Source organism: Mandrillus leucophaeus, unplaced genomic scaffold (assembly GCF_000951045.1).
Source record: "Mandrillus leucophaeus isolate KB7577 unplaced genomic scaffold, Mleu.le_1.0 Scaffold7, whole genome shotgun sequence".
Taxonomy (NCBI): Eukaryota; Metazoa; Chordata; class Mammalia; order Primates; family Cercopithecidae; genus Mandrillus; species Mandrillus leucophaeus.
In genome coordinates this window covers 6,014,817-6,033,856 of record NW_012107585.1, presented here as the reverse complement: position 1 = coordinate 6,033,856, position 19,040 = coordinate 6,014,817, and the positions used below count along the sequence as shown (strand labels likewise).

Here is a 19,040-nt window from a genome sequence, read left to right as displayed (position 1 = left end):
AGACCAGCCTGCCCAACATGGTGAAACCCCATTTCTACTAAAAATACAAAAATTAGCCAGGCATGGTGGCGGGCGCCTGTAATCCCAGCTGCTTGGGAGGCTGAGGCAGGAGAATTGCTTGAACCTGGGAAGTGGAGGTTACAGTGAGCCGAGATCATGCCACTGCACTCCAGCCCAGGTGACAGAGCTAAACCCTGTCTCAAAACAGAAAACATAGGAAGGTCAAAAGAACCCTCATCTGACTTCGTTTTGAAATAAATAAACAAATAAAAAATGCCAAATGCAGAAATGCTCAGCTGGTTCTGGGTATGCAGTTGGTGCTCAGGACAGCTGGTTCTGGGTATGCAGTTGGTGCTCAGGAAACATGAGGGTCATCTAACCAGGCCCAAGGAGGAAAGACCATCACGGCCGTCTTGCTCTTGGAAATATTTTTATTGGTTCTGAGATAACAGGGCTGAGGCGAGCTGGGAGGGGCGCAGAGCGAAGGTGGGAGGCTTTGCCCTGGGGCGGACATGCTGTGTGGGATCTGCTGGCGGGCTCCCTGGCCCACCCAGCCAGCAGCAGCTGGGCACATGGCCCTTGGCGCCTGGCATGACCTCTGCCGGCTTGGCACGGTGGCCTCCTCGTCGGCGGGCGCCCCCGCTTTCCAGTTGCAGGAGTGAGTCTTTCACAGTGCGGAGGGGTGGGGGTCCGGGGTGGGCGCCTCCCCGGGGTGCAGGCAGGCCCCATCCGCCAATACATCCTGGGCTCTCGGCGGCTACGGCGGGTGAGGCAAGCTCTGGCTCCTCTTCGCCCCGCCATTGGGAGCTTGGCAGTCCTGGAGGGGCCCCCGCGGCCTCAGCGGGACATCATCCGGACAAACTCTGGAAGGGTAGAGGAGCAGCTGGGGAGCAAGCGGCAGCCAAAGGCCTCCCCAGGGTGCTGCCTTCAGACCCCTCCCCATTGCCACTGCCCCAACTCTGTGCTGGTCCCCCATCCATTCCGCCCCCTCCAATCCATCCACACAGCAGCCAGCTAGAGGGTTCGAATCTGCGGATCTGACCCCTGCGTAAACGTCCCACGGCTCTCCACTGGAAAATCTCCAATCTCCTGACAGCCTCAGGGCCCTCCCTGATCTGGCCCTAGCTGACATCTCCAGCCATCTCTCTCAGGCTAACTCCCAACCTATGTGCTCCAACTACGCAGATCTTTTTGGCCCCTCAATGCAGCTGGCTCGCTCTCTCTCCCTCTCTCTCTCTCTCTCTCACCTCTCAGCATTTTTTTTTTTTTTTTTTTTTTTTTTTTTTTTGAGATGGAGTCTCACTCTGTCACCCAGGCTGGAGTGCAGTGATGCAATCTCAGCTCACTGAAGCCTCCACCTCCTGGGTTCAAGCGATGCTCCTGCCTCAGCCTCCGGAGTAGCTGGGACTACAGCTGTGCACTACCACATTGGGCTAATTTTTGTACTTTTAGTAGAGACAGGGTTTCACCATGTTGGCCAGGCTGGTCTCCTCTCAGCTTTTCTGAAAGCCCAACTTGTACCCCCTCCCTTCTTCTTCTTCTTTTTTTTTTTTTTAATGTAGAGACAGAGTCTCGCCTGTCGCCCAGGCTGGAGCGCAGTGGCATGATTATAGCTCACTAACGTCAAACTCCAGGGCTCTAGAAATCCTCCTGCCTTGGCCTCCCAAAGTGCTGGGATGACAGGTGTGGCCACCGTGCCCAGCCCCTTCTCTCTCTCTCTCTCTCTCTCTCTTTTTTTTTTTTTTTTTGAGACGGAGTCTCACTCTGTTGCCCAGGTTGGAGTGCAGTGGCGCGATCTCAGCTCACTGCCAGCTCCGCCTTCTGGGTTCACGCCATTCTCCTGCCTCAGCCTGCCGAGTAGCTGGGACTACAGGCGCCCGCCACCATGCCCGGCTAATTTTTTGTGTTTTTAGTAGAGACGGGGTTTCACCGTGTTAGCCAGGATGGTCTCGATCTCCTGACCTCGTGATCCGCCCGCCTCGGCCTCCCAAAGTGCTGGGATTACAGGCGTGAGCCACCGCGCCTGCCTCTCTTTTTAAGGGCAATTTTAGGTTTACAGCCAAATGGAGTAGAAAGTATGGAGATTTTTGTCTGCAACCCCTGTCGCCACATATGCATAGCCTCCCACCCCGACCACATTCCACACAGAGGGTGCATTTGTTATAACTGAGCGACCTACGCCCACACATCGCTATCACCCGGAGACCACAGTTTACATCAGGGTTCACTGCTGGCGATGCACATTCTATGAGTTCGGACAAACGTATAATGACATGCATCCTCTGCTGTTGTATCTTACAGAATCGTTTCTTTTTCTTTTTATTTATTTTTGAGACAGGGTCTCACTTTGTCACCCAGGCTGAAGTACAGTGGCACAATCTCGGCTCACTATAGCCTCGACCTCCCAGGCTCAAGCAATCCTGCCGCCTCAACTCTCCAGGTAGCTGGGACTACAGGCATACGCCACCACACTTGGCTAATTTTGTTTTTGTGTATTTAGTAGAGACAGGGTTTTGCCATGTTGCCCAAGCTGGTCTCAAACTCCTGACCTCAAGTGATCCTCCTGCCTCGGCCTCCCAAAATGCTAGGATTACAGGCATGAGCCACTGTACCTGGCCTCATACAGAATAGTTTCACTGCCCTAAAAATCCTCTCTGCTCTGCCTATTCATCCCTCCCTCCCTGTAACCCCTTGCAACCACTGATCTTTTTACTGACTCCATAGTTTTGCCTTTTCCAGAACGTCATATAGACGAAATCATATAGTATGCAGTGTTTTCAGATTGGTTTTTCACTTAGTAATATGCATTTGTGTCCCCTCTTCACCACGTCTTTTCATGGCTAGATAGCTCATCTCTCTCTCTCTCTCTCTTTTTTTTTTTTTTTTTTTGAGACAGAGCCTTGCTCTGTCGCCCAGGCTGGAGTGCAGTGGTGCCATCTCAGCTTACTATAACCTCTGCGTCCCAGGTTCAAGTGATTCTGTGTCTCAGCCTCCCAAGCAGCTGGGATTACAGGTGCGTGCCACCACACCCAGCTAATTTTTTTGTATTTTTAATAGAGACAGGGTTTCACCATGTTGGTCAGGCTGGTCTCAAACTCCTGGCATCAAGTGATCTGCCCGCCTTGGCCTCCCATAGTGCTGAGATTCCAGGCATGAGCCACCGCACCCAGCCTAGCTCATCTCTTTTTAGCACTGAGCAATATCCCATTGTCTGGATGTACCACAGTTTATCCGTCACTTACTGAAAGGACACCTTGGTTGTTTCCAAGTTTGGACAATTATGAATAAAGCTGCTATAAGCATCTACGTACAGACTTGTGTGGATATAGGTTTTCAACTCATTTGGGTAAATACCTGCCCTTCCCTCTCACCTGATGGCTCTTCTCATTTTGGGGGGCTCTGATTGTTTATAACCTCCTCCAGGAAGTCTTCCCTAATCCCTCTCTGCAGCCTGGCACAGGTGCCCCCTCTGTCGCAGCCCCCTGTGTTTCCCCCAGCACACATGGATTATGCTATGGTTTTCTCTGGTTTTCTTGCTGGGCTTGGGTGCTTCGAGGCAGAGACCAGATCTTAGCACACAGCAGATTGACAATGCATCTTCGTAGGATGAATGGGGGATGCCAGGCTTTCAAGAGCAAGGCTATCATCTGTGGTGGGCACTACCTGGATACAGGGAGACCTGAGATTTTCAGATCTGGTGACAATAAGGCCTTCTATCCAACTATCCACGCTCCCCGGCCTTGAAGGCTGACTGCTCCTGAGAGAAAACCTCCCAACCTTTGTGTTCTGGACACTCACAATCTCTGGCACATGCTTCTCTTGTCTTTCTGCTCAGCATGCAAGTTCCTGGCGCGCAGAGTCAACATTTTACCCTTTCCCTGTATCCCCTAGTGCCTCGCATGGTGTCATGCACAAGACTGCATTCTGCTGTGATTTCAGGCCTGGGGCTGTGCCCCAGCTCTGCCTCTTAATAGGCGGGCAATCTTGAGCTAGTTCTATTACTTCTCTGAGCCTCAGTTTCCTCATCTGTAATGCGAGGTTATAATAATGCAACCCATAGGGTCACTGTGATAATTAAATGTAATAGTATGTGTAAAGCTACTTAGTACAATGACTGCACATAAGTGTACAGTAAATGATAACTATTATGATTATTATTGATTCTTTAAAAAGAAAGCCTTTGAGGCTGGGTGCTGTGCCTCATGCCTATAATCCCAGCACTTTGGGAGGGCAAGGCGGGTGGATCACTTGAGGCCAGGAGTTCGAGACCAGCCTGGCCAACATGGTGAAACCCTGTCTCTACTAAAAATACAAAAAATTAGCCGAGCATGGTGGTGGGCACCTATAGTCCCAGCTACTCGGGAGGCTGAGGCACAAAATCACTTGAACCCGGGAGGCAGAGATTGCAGTGAGCCGCGATTATGCCACTGCACTCCAGCCTGGGTGACAGAGCAAGACCTGTCTTAAAATAATAAATAAATAAATAAGCTTTTACTGAACACTAGCTGTGTTACGCAGGAAATGCAGATATTTAAAAAATAGGGTTCTTCTTTCAAGGTTCAGAGTCAATTGGGAAGACAACTCTAACCAGCAGTTAGGGGTCAGTGTGAAGAACAGGTGAGTCTGAAGTGCTGTGAAAACCCGGAAAAGAGGAAGTTCAGTTTGAGGAACCAGGGAAGGTGCTAGAGGAAGGAGTCCCACTGTCGGGTCATGAAGAATGTCCCTTGGGCTAACAGAACTTAGCCCAGGTGAAGAATAGGATAAAAGCCCTCCTGGTGGCCAGGCACAGTGGCTCATGCCTGTAATCCCAGCACTTTGGGAGGTTGAGGCGGGTGGATCACTTGGGGTCAGGAGTTCAAGACTAGCCTGGTCAACACGGTGACACCCCGTCTCAACTAAAAATACAAAAATTAGCTGGGCATGGTGGTGGGAGCCTGTAATCCCAGTTACTTGGGAGGTTGAAGCAGGAGAATCACTTGAATCCGGGAGATGCAGTTTGCAGTGAGCCACCATCCTGCCACTGCATTCCAGCCTGGGCAACAGAGTGAGACTCTGTCTAAAAAAAAAAAAAAAAAAAAGGCCCTCCTGGCAAAAAAATCAGAGTATTCAAGAGAGACCCTAGCAGGTTCACTGGTCACAGGTATTTTGGTGGAGTGCGAATGAAGGACTGTGAGTTGCGGCTGGGGAGGTGAGCTGTGGTCAGATTTTAGGGAGCCTGAGTGTTAAGTTGAGGAACATAATGTTCAGAAAACACCTACTGTGGATGGATGCATGAGTGGGTAGACAGACAAATGGACAGAGAAGGATGGGTGCAGATGGACACAGGGATGGGTGAATGGATGAGTAGCTGGATATAGATGGGGAAATGACAGAACAGATAGATGCATAGATCAATGCAAGTATGGGTAGAAGTATATGCACGTGAATGTGTGAATGGAAGCATGGAAGTACGAATGCATAGAGAGATCGATATGAGTAGATGAATATGTGGATAGATTCATGGATGAATGTAGAGAAGAATTAATAGATGCATGAATGGACAGATAAATGCATGGATAAATGGCTACAGGAATGATTGTTTAGAGATGGAGGAATGGATAAATAGGCATCTGGACAGATAAGAAGATAAACAGATGAAAAGATGGAGAGATAGGGCTGGGCACGGTGGCTTATGCCTATAATCCTAGCACTTTGGGAGGCCGAGGCGGGTGAATTGCTTGAGCTCAGGAGTTCGAGACCAGCCTGGGCAACATGGTGAAACCCCGCCTCTACTAAAATACAAAAAAATTAAAAACAAAAATTAGCCGGGCATGGCGGCATGCACCTGTAGTCCCAGCTACTTGGGATGCTGAGGCAGGAGAATTGCTTGAACCCAGGAGGCAGAAGTTGCAGTGAGCCAAGATGGTGCCACTGCACTCCAGCCTGGTGACAGAGCAAGACTCTGTCTCAAAAAAAACAAAAAAAAGAAAAGATGGAGCGACAGAGAGACAGATACGAAAAGATGGACAGATAGATGAATAGGTAGATGAATGGATGGACAGATGGATGGATAGATGGATGGATGGATGGATGGATGGATGGATGGATGGACAGATGGATGGATAGATGGATGGATGGATGGATGGATGGATGGATGGATGGATGGACAGATGGATAGATACGTAGACAAATGGATGGATGGATGGGTAGATGGATGGATGGATGAATGGATGGATGAATGGATAAATGGATGGATGGATGATGGACAGATAGGTAGATGAATGGATGGATGGATAAATGGACAGATGGATGGAAAGGTAGAGGATGGATAGAGGATGGATGGATAGATGCATGAAGAGATGCATGGGGAAGGAATGGGAGGTGGATTAGAGGGGGGCGTGGGTGGAGGGATAGGAGGATGAAAGGGCTGGGGGTTGGAAAGTTAGAGTGGATTGATAGGTTACATGATGGATACACAATCGGAGGGCTCCATGGATGGCCACTGCTGGCTTGCTTCTCTCCCACTTTCAAGCCCCACCTACCTTCAAAGTCCACTCGTCCATCCCCATTGAGGTCCACATCTCGGATAATTTCCTCTATGTCTCGGTGTCCCACCTGATGGCCCAGGAGCTTCCTCATAGCCTCTCGCAACTCACTGGTGCTTATTTCCCCATCACCATTGGTGTCAAACTAGAGAAGGCAGGAAGGAAGGAGAGGTTGCCCCAACATGGCGATTGGCAGCATCAGGTCCCAAAATTGAGCTCCTTCTCCAGTGTCATTTCCCCCTTTACCAGAGACCTTTCTCTGCCCAAGCTCCCTCCCCTGATCTGGGACTTGGGGCTCAGGCTTCTTTTGAAGCATTTATCCTGCAGATAGGATTCCAATAGCTGCCCCCATGCCTGCCTGCCTCTGCCCGTTACCTCTCGGAAAGCATCTCGCAGTTCCTTTACACCAATCATATCTGCTGTCTCTGCCAGGAGTTTAGGCCCCATTAGCTCCACGAAGTCATCAAAATCTACGTGGCCACCCACTGGAAAAAGAGGAAAGGGCTAGGTCATCCCCGATAATACCCATTCCCTGTCTCCAAGTAGACAACTGACAGAATGGGCAACCCCTCCTTGAACTGCTCATCAGACAGAGAAAAACTTAATAATAACAGGAGCCCTCTGTTCAGTTCTTCCTGTGAGCCAGTTATTGGGCTGTTTTACAGATATTCCCTAATCTACTTTCTGGGCTCCACTCCTCCAATTCGGCCCTCATTTTACAGGTGAGGAAACTGAGGTTCAGAGAGGGTAAGTCGTTGGCCCCAGATCACAGAGCTGGAAAGAGGTGGATGCAGAATTTGAAGCCAGTCCTGTCTGACTGCAGAGGACAGCAAGGGTGAGGACCGGAAGGGACACAGGTGCCTGGTAGAGGGACTCACGGTTCATGTTGATCTGCTGGGACAGTTCGATGAGCTCCATCTCAGTGGGCATGTAGCCCATGGTGCGCATGCAGTTGCCCAGGTCCCGGCAGTTGATGTAGCCATCCTTGTCCTTGTCGAATTCTCTGAAGGCCTCTCGGAGCTCTGGGGAAGTCAGCAAAGGTGGATGTCGTTGGGGGTAGGACCTGCAGATCCTCTGTGGGCAAAGGCAGCCCAAAGGCCCACCAGCGTGGAAAGAGGGGCCCAGGAGCTTCCCAGGATGCTGGGGTATTTCTCTTGCCTTCTGTGCACACCTTCAGCAGCTGGTTTCACAGAAGATAGCCCGTTCCCGGGGGCCTCTCTTCCCATCAACCTCCCTTCCCACACCTTCATGGAGGGTTAGGCAGTCCTTTCCCCCAAGGGGCCAAGTTTTACCTTCGATTTCCTCTGGTCGCAGTGATCTATCCTGAAACAAAAGAACATGTCCTATTAGCCACGACAAGGGACCTGGAAGTCACAAAATATCTAACCTGGGGGCCATCCAACTGGCAGCAGGCACTGGGTAGGAGGTGACGAGGATGCAGCAGAAGTGTGCCTGGATCGGATCCTTGAAGGGAAAAGAAAGCCCCACATCTCGCTTAGACATGGAAGCTCCTGGACCGCTAACAAGAGATTCCCAAGGAGCCACCAGCCCCACCAGTCTGGGCACAGAACCTCTGCGCCTCCAGCCCCTTGTTCCAGATACAAGAATGGATGAGCAGGAGTTTGAGGCTGTAGTGAGCTGTGATGGTACCATGGCACTCTGTCACCCTGGGCAACAGAGTGAGACCCTGTCTCAAAAAAAAAAAAAAAAAAAAAAAGAATGAGTCAGGGAACAGAGTTGGTCTGGTGGCAAAAACCTGCAAATAAAACAGGGTCCAGGGAGGCCACAACAGGGAGAAGAGAGCACCACCCAATGAAACAGGAAGAGCAGGGCGACAGAGGCTGCAAGACAACAGATGAGGCGCCGGAGGGGAGAGAAGGCAGGGCCATCCTGAAGTGGGGGTAGGAGGACAGGGAGGAATCAGGAGGAGACGTGGCAGCAGAATGGGGCAGTGCCTGGGAAGCAGGCACAGCCCCACCTTCTCCAATTTGAGCCCCATCCTTATACGTTGCCCTGTCACAGGACACCATATAGGACCCCAGGGGCCACCAGTGCTTCTGGCTGCAGCCAGGGTCCAAAAAGCACATGTCTCCAACCTCAAGTAGTGCCCAGGTCTCCTGCGCAATCAAGGCAACCCCGAATCCAGGCGTCAGAACAGATGGCAGAGACATCTCCGAGGAGCAGGCCTGGAGGAAGCTCAGGTTGGTGAGGTGCCAGTTGTCCCAGGCCTGCCCAGGAGGGAGACAGACGGGCATGAAATGGGTACAGGTGCCCAGCTGGACCTGGTTAGTACACTCTAAAAGTGGCCTTCAGCGTCCAGCCTCCCCCGTGTTGCAGCTCTCTGCCTTTGGGCAGGGAGAACACCAGGCAGGTGTGCCCATCCTGAAGAGGCTCGCACAGCTGTGGGCATACCTCTCGTGAACACAGACATGCAGGCATACCATAGTGAGCGTGTGGCACCTCCACTGTGCATGCAGGCCGTTCCAGCCAACGGGGCCAGGGTGGGTGGAGACAGTCACTCCAAACTGGCCCCAGGACAAAAGACAACACCAGAAAATCTGCAGATCATCTAGAAAGGGAAGGGCTGCTGAGTCACATCTCATGGGACAACCAGGTGCATAGGACCAAGAGCTCAGACGTGGCTCTGTGTGGCAGGACAGCGTTGAGAGTGTGTGTGACGTTGGAGGGAGCAGACTGCAAGCTCCCAGCTCCGCCAGGCCGGGGGTAGGAGTCACCCGAAGGGAGGCGTGTCTCTGAGATGACTGCATGGACGTTCGCCTATAAAGTTCGCCATGGGCCAGACATGGTGGCCCACGCCTGTAATCCTAGCACTTTGGGAGGCCAAGGCAAGAGGATCACTTGAAACCAGGAGTTCGAGACCAGCCTGGGCGATATAGTGAGACCTCATCTCTACAAAAAAAAAAAAAACACCTGTTTTAGTTAGCCAAGCATGGTGGTGCATGCCTGTTGTCCCAGCTACTCGGGAGGCTGAGGCAGGAGAATCACTTGAGCCTGGGAGGTGAAGATTGCAGTGAGCCAAGATTGTACCACTGAACTTCAGCCTGGGCAAGAGAGTCAGACTCTGTCTCAAAAACAAACAAACAAACAAAAAAAGCTGGTCATGGTGCCTGGCTCAAGGGTAGGTCGCAGTCATTCCAGCACAAACCCATATGTGTTGGAAAAACCATTCAAAAAGGATGTTTTGTGCAACGGGTCATCCCGGCAGTCAGTGAAAGCGAGCGAGTAAGCACGTGTGTACACAGACGTGCAGAGCACACCCCCGAGGACCCCACGCATCAGGCTTTAAGCAGCCTCCCACTTCTCCAGGGCCCAGTTCTGCAGGACTCAGGAGGAACAGGCATTGCTGACTCCATCGCAGCCCCTTCCGTTCCTCCTGTACACCCAGAGCCCAGGGGGCACCAAAGCCGGGTGCCCCTTCACGGCCTGTGCCCGCCACCAGAGCCGGTCTGCTGAGCACTGATGGCTGGTCCTCGGATCACACTCCCCGGGCACAGCAGTAGCAATGTGTGTTCTCTGCCCTGGAGTAGAGCCAGGGATGCCCACTAATGTGCCAGGAAGATCACATGCAGCAACTCAGGGTCAGGTGGGAATGCGGTGCAGGAACATGCCTTTCTCCCCAATTCATGTGGTTGGGGAGACACACTTGGGCCCTAGAGGCAGACAGACCTGAGTATGAAGCTCAGATCTGCTTCCTCAGGCAGGTCACTCTGTTGTTTGAGCCACAGTCTCCTCATCTGTAAAATGGGTTAATACCATTTCCCACTTCACAGGGCCTTAGTGTGCATTCAGTGAGACAAGCTATTAAAATGTTTAGCATGTGGCATTCAATAAATGCAACCTACAAATATTTACCTCTATAACATCCTCATTAGTCCTCTCCTCTCTTTGAACTATTTAGCTACTTGTAGAAAGCTGGCCAATTCAGTAGCCGCTAGTCACATGTGGCTATGTAAATTTGAGTAAGAATAACATAAAATCCATAATTCAGTTCCTTAGTTGCACTAGCCACATTTCAAGTGGTCAATAGCCACATGTGGCTAGTGGCTACTGTATCAGACAGCACGGAATTTAGAATATTTCCATCATTGTAGAAAGTTCTACCGGATAGTGCCACGTATACAGAGTTGTCGTTAGGAGCACAAGAGGTTCTTGAGTCAGACTATCCAAGTGTGAACCCTACCTCTACCACCACCAAGCTGTTACCTTGAGGATGTGACCTCTGCAAGTCGGTTTTCTTTCTCTTTCTTTCTTTTGTTTTTTGATGGAGTCTCACTGTGCTGCCCAGGCTGGAGTGCAGTGGCGTGATCTTGGCTCACTGCAACCTCTGCCTCCTGGGTTCAAGCGATTCTCCTGCCTCAGCCTCCCGAGTAGTTGGGATTACAGGCATGAACCACCACGCCCAGCTAATTTTTGTATTTTAGTAGAGATGGGCTTTCACCATGTTGGCCAGGCTGGTCTCAAACTCCTGACCTCAAGTGATCCACCCACCTAGGCCTCCCAAAGTGCTGGGATTATAGGTGTGAGCCACTGTGCCCAGCCCAAGTCAGTTTTCTCATCTGTAAAATGGGGACGATAAAAGCACCTACCCCTTAGAGTTGCTCTGAGGCTTAAATGAGGCAGTCCGCCAACACACTAGGCACAGGGCTCACCTAGTAAGTGCTCATAACAATGTATCTGATATTATTTTTATTATTATTATCCTGCTGGTGGATATGGACTCACCAGCACTTTGTAGCCATGAGTGGAAAACTTTGGGGATCAGATTCACAAGTTGGGGGTGTGAGCTCTGTATAGACTCCTTCTTCTTCCCAGCACCTCCTCACGCCCTGTGAAGCCGAGTTCAGCGGGCTCCACTGGGCCAACTTACGTACAGGCTGCCTGTTCTCAGCGAAGCCCTTGCGCAGGAAAATGCAGGCAGGGCCCAGCAGGTTGTGCATGACTGCGCAGTTCTGGGCCAGCATCAGGAGCGGTCCTGGGAGCTCGGTGTCGGCCGCCAGCCCCTCCTCGCTCGTCTGAACCACCATGTAGCTGGTCTGTTCCTCCTGGCACATCTTCAGCCAACACCAAGCAAATGCAAAAGAGAGGCAGGTTGTCACCTCCCTGCCCAGCCTGGCTCCTGGTCCCGGGAGGGGCTTTCCGCAAGAGGGGACCCTGAGAGTCAAGGAGTGGGGTTCAGAGAGCCCTGAGCGTGCACAGGCATCAAATCGGTCCAACAGACAGAGTCTCCAATCCTTGACGGAAATGGTGGTTCCGGCGAGAGCTGAATGTGATGCCCTCTGTGTGGCACATGCGCACGTGCACAAACACACACACACATAGGCACACACATATGCACAGACTCACACACCCATGTGCATGAAGAGACAGGAGCAGCGGGGGGCTTCTATTCTCATCAATGGCAAGTGTTCACTCAGAGCCTAGTGAAACAACATCCTTTTCCAAAATGCTCCCAACATCCCAGTTCAATCAATCTCCAGGGCTAAGTCATTCCTCCCAGCTCCCAAACGGACTTGCCCTACCCCAGCCAGATCCCCGCTGGAAGGCTGTGAGGGCAATCGGAGCTGGCAGCATGGAGACCAGGCTTGGCTGGTCTGCCAGACCGGAGATTGCACACGCAGGTGCCATTGCTGACATAAATGAAGCAGGCAGGATGTGAGGGGGGGGACTGGGGCAAAGTGGAGACGGTGCCCCCTCCTTTTTTTTTTTTTTTTGGTGGCTAGTGCACTCTGTCACCCAGGCTGGAGTGCAGTGGTGTGATCTCGGCTCACTGCAACCTCTGACTCCCAGATTCAAGTGATTCTCCTGCCTCAGCCTCCCGAGTAGCTAGGTTTACAGGCACCCGCCACCATATGGCTATTTTTTTTTTGTATTTTCAGTAGAGATGGGGTTTCACCATGTTGGCCAGGCTGGTCTCAAACTCCTGACCTCAGGTGATCCTCCTGCTTCAGCCTCCCAAAGTGCTGGGATTACAGGCATCAGCCACTGCACCTAGCCTGAGATGGTGCCCCCTCTGAAGAGGTAGCACTACTTAACTCCAGCCCAGTGTAACCAGATCTGATTTAAAGCACCGGGTGGGCCACACAAGGCACAGCTGTAGGTAGGATTCCAGCCAGTTTGTGATTTCAAGACTAGATATTCTCTGCCATCCACCAGTTCTTTTCCTCCCTCCCGCCTTCCCTGGCTCCCTGCCTGGCCCAGAGTGCCGGACCTCTAGAGGCTAAGGCAGGGGCCTTCTCTGCTTACCTAATATAGCTGTGCTCCCAGGCCCTGACCAGCCGGTCCTCCGCCCTGAAGGTTCCCATGCAGCTATAAAAAGTCAGCACTGCCCACAGACCTTCCCCTTAGGACAACAGCAGCATCCAGACACAACATTCAGTTCGCCCCGACCTCCCGGGACGCCCAGTGCCCCTCCAGAATCCAGCTCCTGCACTCTGCCTTCAGCCTGGAGCCGGCATACCTTCCTTCAATGTGGGGGGATTTGGCTAGAGTAGGACCTTCCCAAGGAGCGACAGGAGCTGAAACCCTGAGGGCCGTCTTTGTCTGAGAACTGCAGGTCTGCGCACCCTATCCTTCCATCCTACTGCATTCTACTTGCAGCCAGATTCCTCCAAGGCAAAGAAGGCCCTGCCTAGGAGAACATCCCAAAACCTAGGGGCAGCCTGTCCTTCCAGGCTGAGACGCAGAACAAGCCCCTGCCCACCATGTCCTCTCCTGCTTCCTCTCCCCAAAGCCCTATGGGGCTACAGACCGAGACTCCCTTCCATCTTCCTAAGCCCCTTCCAGGCTAGAGAGGGTGGTGCAGTATTCTGGTTCCTCAAAGGGGAAGCAGCTTCTCAGGCTGGAGGTGAAGGAACTCAGTTCCAGGGCCAAGTTCGATGAGTGCCATAAATGCCCATTTTAGGTGATCCCAGAACTTAAGGGATGTCAGACAGGCCGAGGGCCCCCCCCCAGTTTGATATCCCAAACGGTTGTGATTCAGAGCCTCGGCTTCACTCACTCAGACTTCTAGGACCTAGACTAGAGCGAGACAAGACTAGAGCGAGGCAGAACAAGAGACCTTCCCGTCTGGGATAGTGGATCAAAGCATGCCTGAGATGACAGTGACTGGCCGAACCCAGGAACCAGTCTCAGGAGGTGTCTGCAGAGAGTCAGCGTTTTTGTCTCTGGCTGAATCTTCTGCACTTGGCTCAGAGATGGCATAACCCAGGAAGGTGGGGAGGCAGCAGGTGGCACAGAACTCCGAGAGGCAGGCCGGGCGCGGCGGCTCACGCCTGTCATCCCAGCACTTTGGGAGGCCGAGGCGGGTGGATCACCTGAGGTTAGGAGTTCAAGACCAGCCTGCCAACATGGTGAAACCCCATCTCTACTAAAAATACAGAAATTAGCTGGGTGTGGTGGCGGGCGCCTATAATCCCAGCTACTTGGGAGGCTGAGGCAGGAGAATCACTGAACCCAGGAGGCGGAGGTTTCAGTGAACCGAGATGCACCACTGCACTCCAGCTTGGGCGACCGAGCGAGACTCCATCTCAAAACAAACAAAACAAAACAAAAAAAACTTTAAAAGGCAGTTTAGTCTGCTGGCTTTGGGCTCAAACAGTCTTAGGGACAAATTCTGGCTCTGCCACTTGCTTGCTGTGTGACCTTGGGCAGGTCATTTCACCTCTCTGTGCTCCAGTTTCCTTCTCCATACCGTGGGAGACGATCATGACTAGTCACAGGATTCCTGCGACAAGTAAATGAGTTATACACATCAAGTGCTCCGCATGGTGGCTAGGGCATGGCAAGAGGAGGTGAATAAATAGAGTTGCCATAGTGATGGCAATGATGGCGATGATGATGGTGGTGGTAGTGATGTAATTTAAGAGATATTGGGAGCCAGAAGGCATTTACTTCTGGCTGCAAAGGAAGTGGGGGAGCATCTGCCAATCAGGAAGAAATGAGAAGGATGGAGAGGAATTTGCTCCCATGAAGAATGGAGCAGTGGTGGCTGGGGAATTTCCACTGCATCTCTTGATCATAATACTGCCTGGCACCAAGTTGCCCCAGAGGCTGCAATTCATCTCTGGCCAATGATGGCACCTGACAGCCTGGTCCTGCCCAGCTCTGAGCCTGGTGCAGGCTGCCTCTCACCATTTCCAGTTCCCCAAATACGGCTCAGGAAGCCAAGTGGGCAGCGGCCCATGGACAGACAATTTCTCCTGGCACCAAGGTGACGTCTCCTAAGTGTGGCATAGCAACAGGAGGGGCAAGCGTGCCTCATGACCTGACAGCTTTCTAATAACACAAGCTGGCCAAGAGTATGCACGTCAAAGCTCCCTCTCGCTGAATGAAGGTCTTCAAGGAGAAGCTGAATGAGGGAGAGCCTGGTGAGCGGGGAGGGGACTGATGCACTGAGCGGGAATTTGGACTAGATGACTTCTAAGGTCAGATCCAGAAATCTATGAATAACATTTCTGACAGCAGGGGAAAGAGAGAGGCAGCCTCTCGTAGAGGAAAACATAAAAATAAAATGCCAGCTCTGATTTTATACAGACTAGGGTTTAAATCCCAGCTCTGCTTCCTATCGACCGTGTAACCTTAGGAAGGCTCTATCTCTGAGTCCAGCTTCTTTCTCTATAAAATAGCCAAAATGACTATGTAGTGGAAAAGAGAAAATGAGATAACAGGCATTAGGTATGTTGTAGATATTTAGAAAAAAAAAAAGCAATTATTAAGAATATGATAGAAACATGAAATTGAATGCAGTAAGTTTTTTTTCTCTTTTACTCTATGGACTGAAAATCTCTCCTATTCCCTGTTTCTCCTCCATCCTTCTTCTCTAAAACCCAGAGTGGAACAATTATGATTATGATGACAACAATACTAACATTTATTGACTATTATAGGCCAGCCACTGTGCACAGAACTTTATTTCATTTTCAGAATCACCTTAAGAGGTGGATATTAGTATGCCCAACTGATGGATGGACAAGGGAATCGAGGAACAGAGAGGTTAAGTAATTTGTCTAAGGTCACATGGCCAGAAAGAGGAGGCCTGTGTAGTCTGACTCTTAAGCACATTGTTGTGTAAGGGAGGATGGGGGGGGACAGAAGGATGATTCTTGTTCTTAAGTTCACTTCCTCAGGCTCTGGATGGAACCTATTACAAGGGCTAATTCAGATCACTTTCTGCTTCTCTGAAACAGCGCGGAGGCCACTTCCGATGCAGAAGGCTCCCCTAAGAAGACACCAGATTATGGGGGAGGCGTGCACAGAAGAAACAACAAGCCCTTGGAAGGATCCAAGGAGCAGCAAAGATTAGAAGGAATTTGATGTGAGCAGCTTAGCCAAATGAGGAAGACGACAAGCAGAAAAGCCCAAAATGTCCTAAATTGAGAGGCTGTTAAACTGACCGAGATAGGATGGGGTTGGGGATAGAGATGCCAATAGCTCACCCGAGGCCACAGGTAAGTCACTTAACCCCTCCCTCTGAATGTCAATGAAGTTCCTTTTCTGGAAAATGGAAGAATTGGAAGAAAACCACCCCATCATTCCCTCTTCCTTTAAATAATATCTGAGTCTCTTCTATGGCCTGGCTACAGAGGGCTAGAAAAATAGGCAGAGCCCACCTAACCCAAAACCCTATAGGTGCAAACCCAGCCTTGCACGAAAGATGCATTTTCTTTCTAAAAGGAATTTTTGCAAAAAAAAAAAAAAAAAAATTCCAAGTGTATGAGCGATAAAGCCACTACAGAAAGTGACTTATATACAACCCCTGCTCAACACATCGCCCAGGCAGCCTCCTTCTTAATGGAAAAACTCCTGGGCCCTAAAACCACTCGGGTCCTGTTTGAGATGCTCTGACTTAACTCAAGAATCACTGGGGCAGAAGGGGATATACTCCGTTTGGTTCCTTTCAGCAGCAATGAGATCTACTTCAAAATCCACAATTCTGAAGGCTTAGAGGTCATCAGAGAGGCTCACAGACCCTCAAAGGATATGAATGAGTCCCTGGCCTTGCTGCTGGGAAGGGTCTTCAGATTTCGCCAGTTTTAAGGAACTTGGCCAGTCCCTTGAATGACTAAGGTGCCAGTCAAGTTCACTGACATCTTAAGGTTCCACCCTTTTCATTTTACACCCCAGAAACCCCAAAGTTACACAGTTTCTTTCCCAAGCCTTGTATAAATTCCCAAACACAGTTTCACCCTCACCCCCATGCCCAAAGCCTGGACACAGAAAACGGCAGCAGGAGGGTGTCCGGGGTAGGAGCAGGGAGGCAGCCCTGGACAGAACCCCTGGGAAGGGTAGCAAGCTCCAGCCACCCTTTCTGTCCCCAACCTCTGGGACAGATGGTAAGACACCCCCAATCCCCAGCCCCAGATCTTGGAAACTCCAGAAACATACCTTCCTTGAGAGATTTCTCAGTGGAGACTTGACACAGTTGCCCATCCTAAGTTGAGGCAGCCCCTCTGGGGATTCCCGGGTCCATGAAGGAGGCTCTTGGGGGGCTGAGGGACTTCTGTCCCAGTCTCTGCCAACCCCAGCCTCCCTCCGTCTGTGCCGTTCTTCCTCCAGGACGGATGTGAGCCCTTTCTTGCGCGCGTGCTCTCTTACTCGTCTGCCTGCTCCTGCTCTCTGATTTTTTTTTTTTTTTTGGGTGGATTGTGTGTGTTTGTGTGTGGGTTTAACTCTCTGGGCACTTTCTTAAGGAGATGAAAGCAGAAGGGGAGAGTGCAGGGCACAGGGAAAATCACCTGGAGAGCTGATGGCAGAGGGCAGCCAAGCTGGAGAAGGCTGCCGGATCATCTACATCAGATTAGCACTCAGTCCTCTCTCTGGTTCTCTCCCCTTCTCTCGGCCCCTCCTTTCCCCGCTGCCAAATCTGCAGGGAGATGGCCTCAGGGAGGGGGGCCCAGAATGGCAGCTGCGGCTGGGAATTAGGCCAGCAGGCCCAGAAAGGGAAGCTGGCTAGTTTGGGTCCCCGAAGCCAGGGTGCCTGCCACACAGCTCCCAGCCTTGTATGCGCGCACACACACACGTGCATGCACACACACACATATGCGCACAAACACACACACACACACATGCATGCACACACAAGCACTCAGGGAGATGTATGCCCCTTCCAAAGAGCAGTAAGCTGGACAAGCACTCACTGCCCCTGGCAATTCCAGCTGCATTGAGAGCTGCGGCTCCAGTCCGGAGCCTGGGAGGTCTGGTGACGTCTCCATCATGCTCCATTTTTCACACTTGCCTTGTCACTGAAATGGGACGAGGCTCGGGGGCCGGCAGTGCAGATGAGCCAACAGTCAGATCAGATCCTTCTGCTCTGTGTGCAATATCTCCGACCCAAAGGAAACCAGGAGATGGCCCTGAGGGGAGCACGACGGAGGCAGCGCAGGCAGAGAGGGCATGAACAAAAGGTCTCTGAACCTCCTCCTTCTCGCCCCCTGCCTCATCCGGAGCAAAGACCTCTCCCCAGCTTCCTTGGGGTGCCGAGCAGAGAAGAAGCCCTTTACGAAGCGCTCTTCGAGGTCACACAGCTGGAGCTTTTTAGGTGACTGGCTCTTCCTCGTCCCTCCAGGGTCGGTTTTGATATGAATTCATCTCACTCCTCAGATGTCCTGTTTGAGACCTACAGCCCCAGCCAGATTCCCCGAGTGCAAGTATCCCTGTTTCCTGCGCCCAGCTTTCTCCAGCAGGGGGCACCAGAGATAGACTGGAAGCCGAACTCCTCCCAGGCCCCCGATGCAGCCGATTCTTGCACGCTAGCTCAGTTTTCAGCCCGGAGAATCTCCTTTCCCAGGAACTTTTGTCCCGTGTGGGGTGGCTGCTCAGAACTCCTGTTAGGAAGATGGGTGGGGGCGCTGCCCAGAGGGTGCTCACTCCTAGGGAGCTGGGAAGGAGATCCCTGGATGACTCCTTGACCTCCCCAGTGCGGCTGCTGAGAGCCACGCAATGGTTTAATCAGGGGAGTTACTCAGCAGCCTTGTTTGGGCCAAACCTCTGGAGGGGGAGATGGAGGAGGAGGAGGAGACTGGGGGGCGGGTATTGATGACTAAAGAACGGAAAAGAGGGTGATGATGCGTGTCTCCTGGAAACAGCATGAAGGAAGCAGACTCAAGCAGGGGTCGGCAGACTCAAGCAGGGGCCGGCAGACTCCGATGAATGGGAAGGACAGGGAGGCCTAGGATTGAGTCTGGCTCTGCCAGCTTATCTTTTTTTCTTTTTTTAATGACAGTGTCTTGCTCTGTTGCCCAGGCTGGAGTGCAGTGCCGCAATCTCGGTTCACTGCAACCTCTGCCTCCTGGGTTCAAGCGATTCTTCTGGCTCAGCCTCCTGAGTAGCTGGGATTACAGGCACACACCATCATGCCTGGATAATTTTTGTATTTATAGTAGAGACGGGGTTTTGCCACATTGGACAGTCTGCTCTTGAACTCCTGACCTCAGGTGATCCACCTGCCTTGGCCTCCCAAAGTGCTGGGATTCCAGGCGGGAGCCCCGGCGCCCAGCA

General features: G+C 51.7%; 1 protein-coding gene across 2 annotated transcripts; it reads right to left on the bottom strand.

The window, feature by feature from the left end:
- Nucleotides 1–413: 413 nt before the first annotated feature.
- Nucleotides 414–17,100, bottom strand: CABP1 (calcium binding protein 1). Of its 2 annotated transcripts, XM_011964467.1 has the most exons (7): nucleotides 16,929–17,100; nucleotides 11,417–11,596; nucleotides 7,817–7,847; nucleotides 7,403–7,546; nucleotides 6,900–7,009; nucleotides 6,522–6,669; nucleotides 414–863 (listed from the first exon to the last, which is right to left on the bottom strand). In XM_011964467.1, the coding sequence occupies exons 1-7, from the start codon at nucleotides 16,971–16,973 to the stop codon at nucleotides 838–840; spliced, it is 684 nt and encodes a 227-aa protein (XP_011819857.1). In that variant the 5' UTR covers nucleotides 16,974–17,100; the 3' UTR covers nucleotides 414–837. The 2 variants fall into 2 exon arrangements, with proteins under 2 accessions (XP_011819857.1, XP_011819858.1); XM_011964468.1 differs by lacking the exon at nucleotides 11,417–11,596 and having other exon boundaries at nucleotides 16,929–17,098.
- Between the last annotated feature and the right edge of the window lie 1,940 nt (nucleotides 17,101–19,040).

Excerpts from the sequence above, each read along its gene's own strand:
- CABP1 (XM_011964467.1), bottom strand. The coding sequence starts at position 16,973 with ATGGGCAACTGTGTCAAGTCTCCACTGAGAAATCTCTCAAGGAAG. Across the intron at positions 7,547-7,816 it reads GCGACCAGAGGAAATCGAAG|AGCTCCGAGAGGCCTTCAGA; the intron begins GTAAAACTTGGC and ends TGACTTCCCCAG. Across the intron at positions 864-6,521 it reads TGGACGAGTGGACTTTGAAG|AGTTTGTCCGGATGATGTCC; the intron begins GTAGGTGGGGCT and ends CTACCCTTCCAG.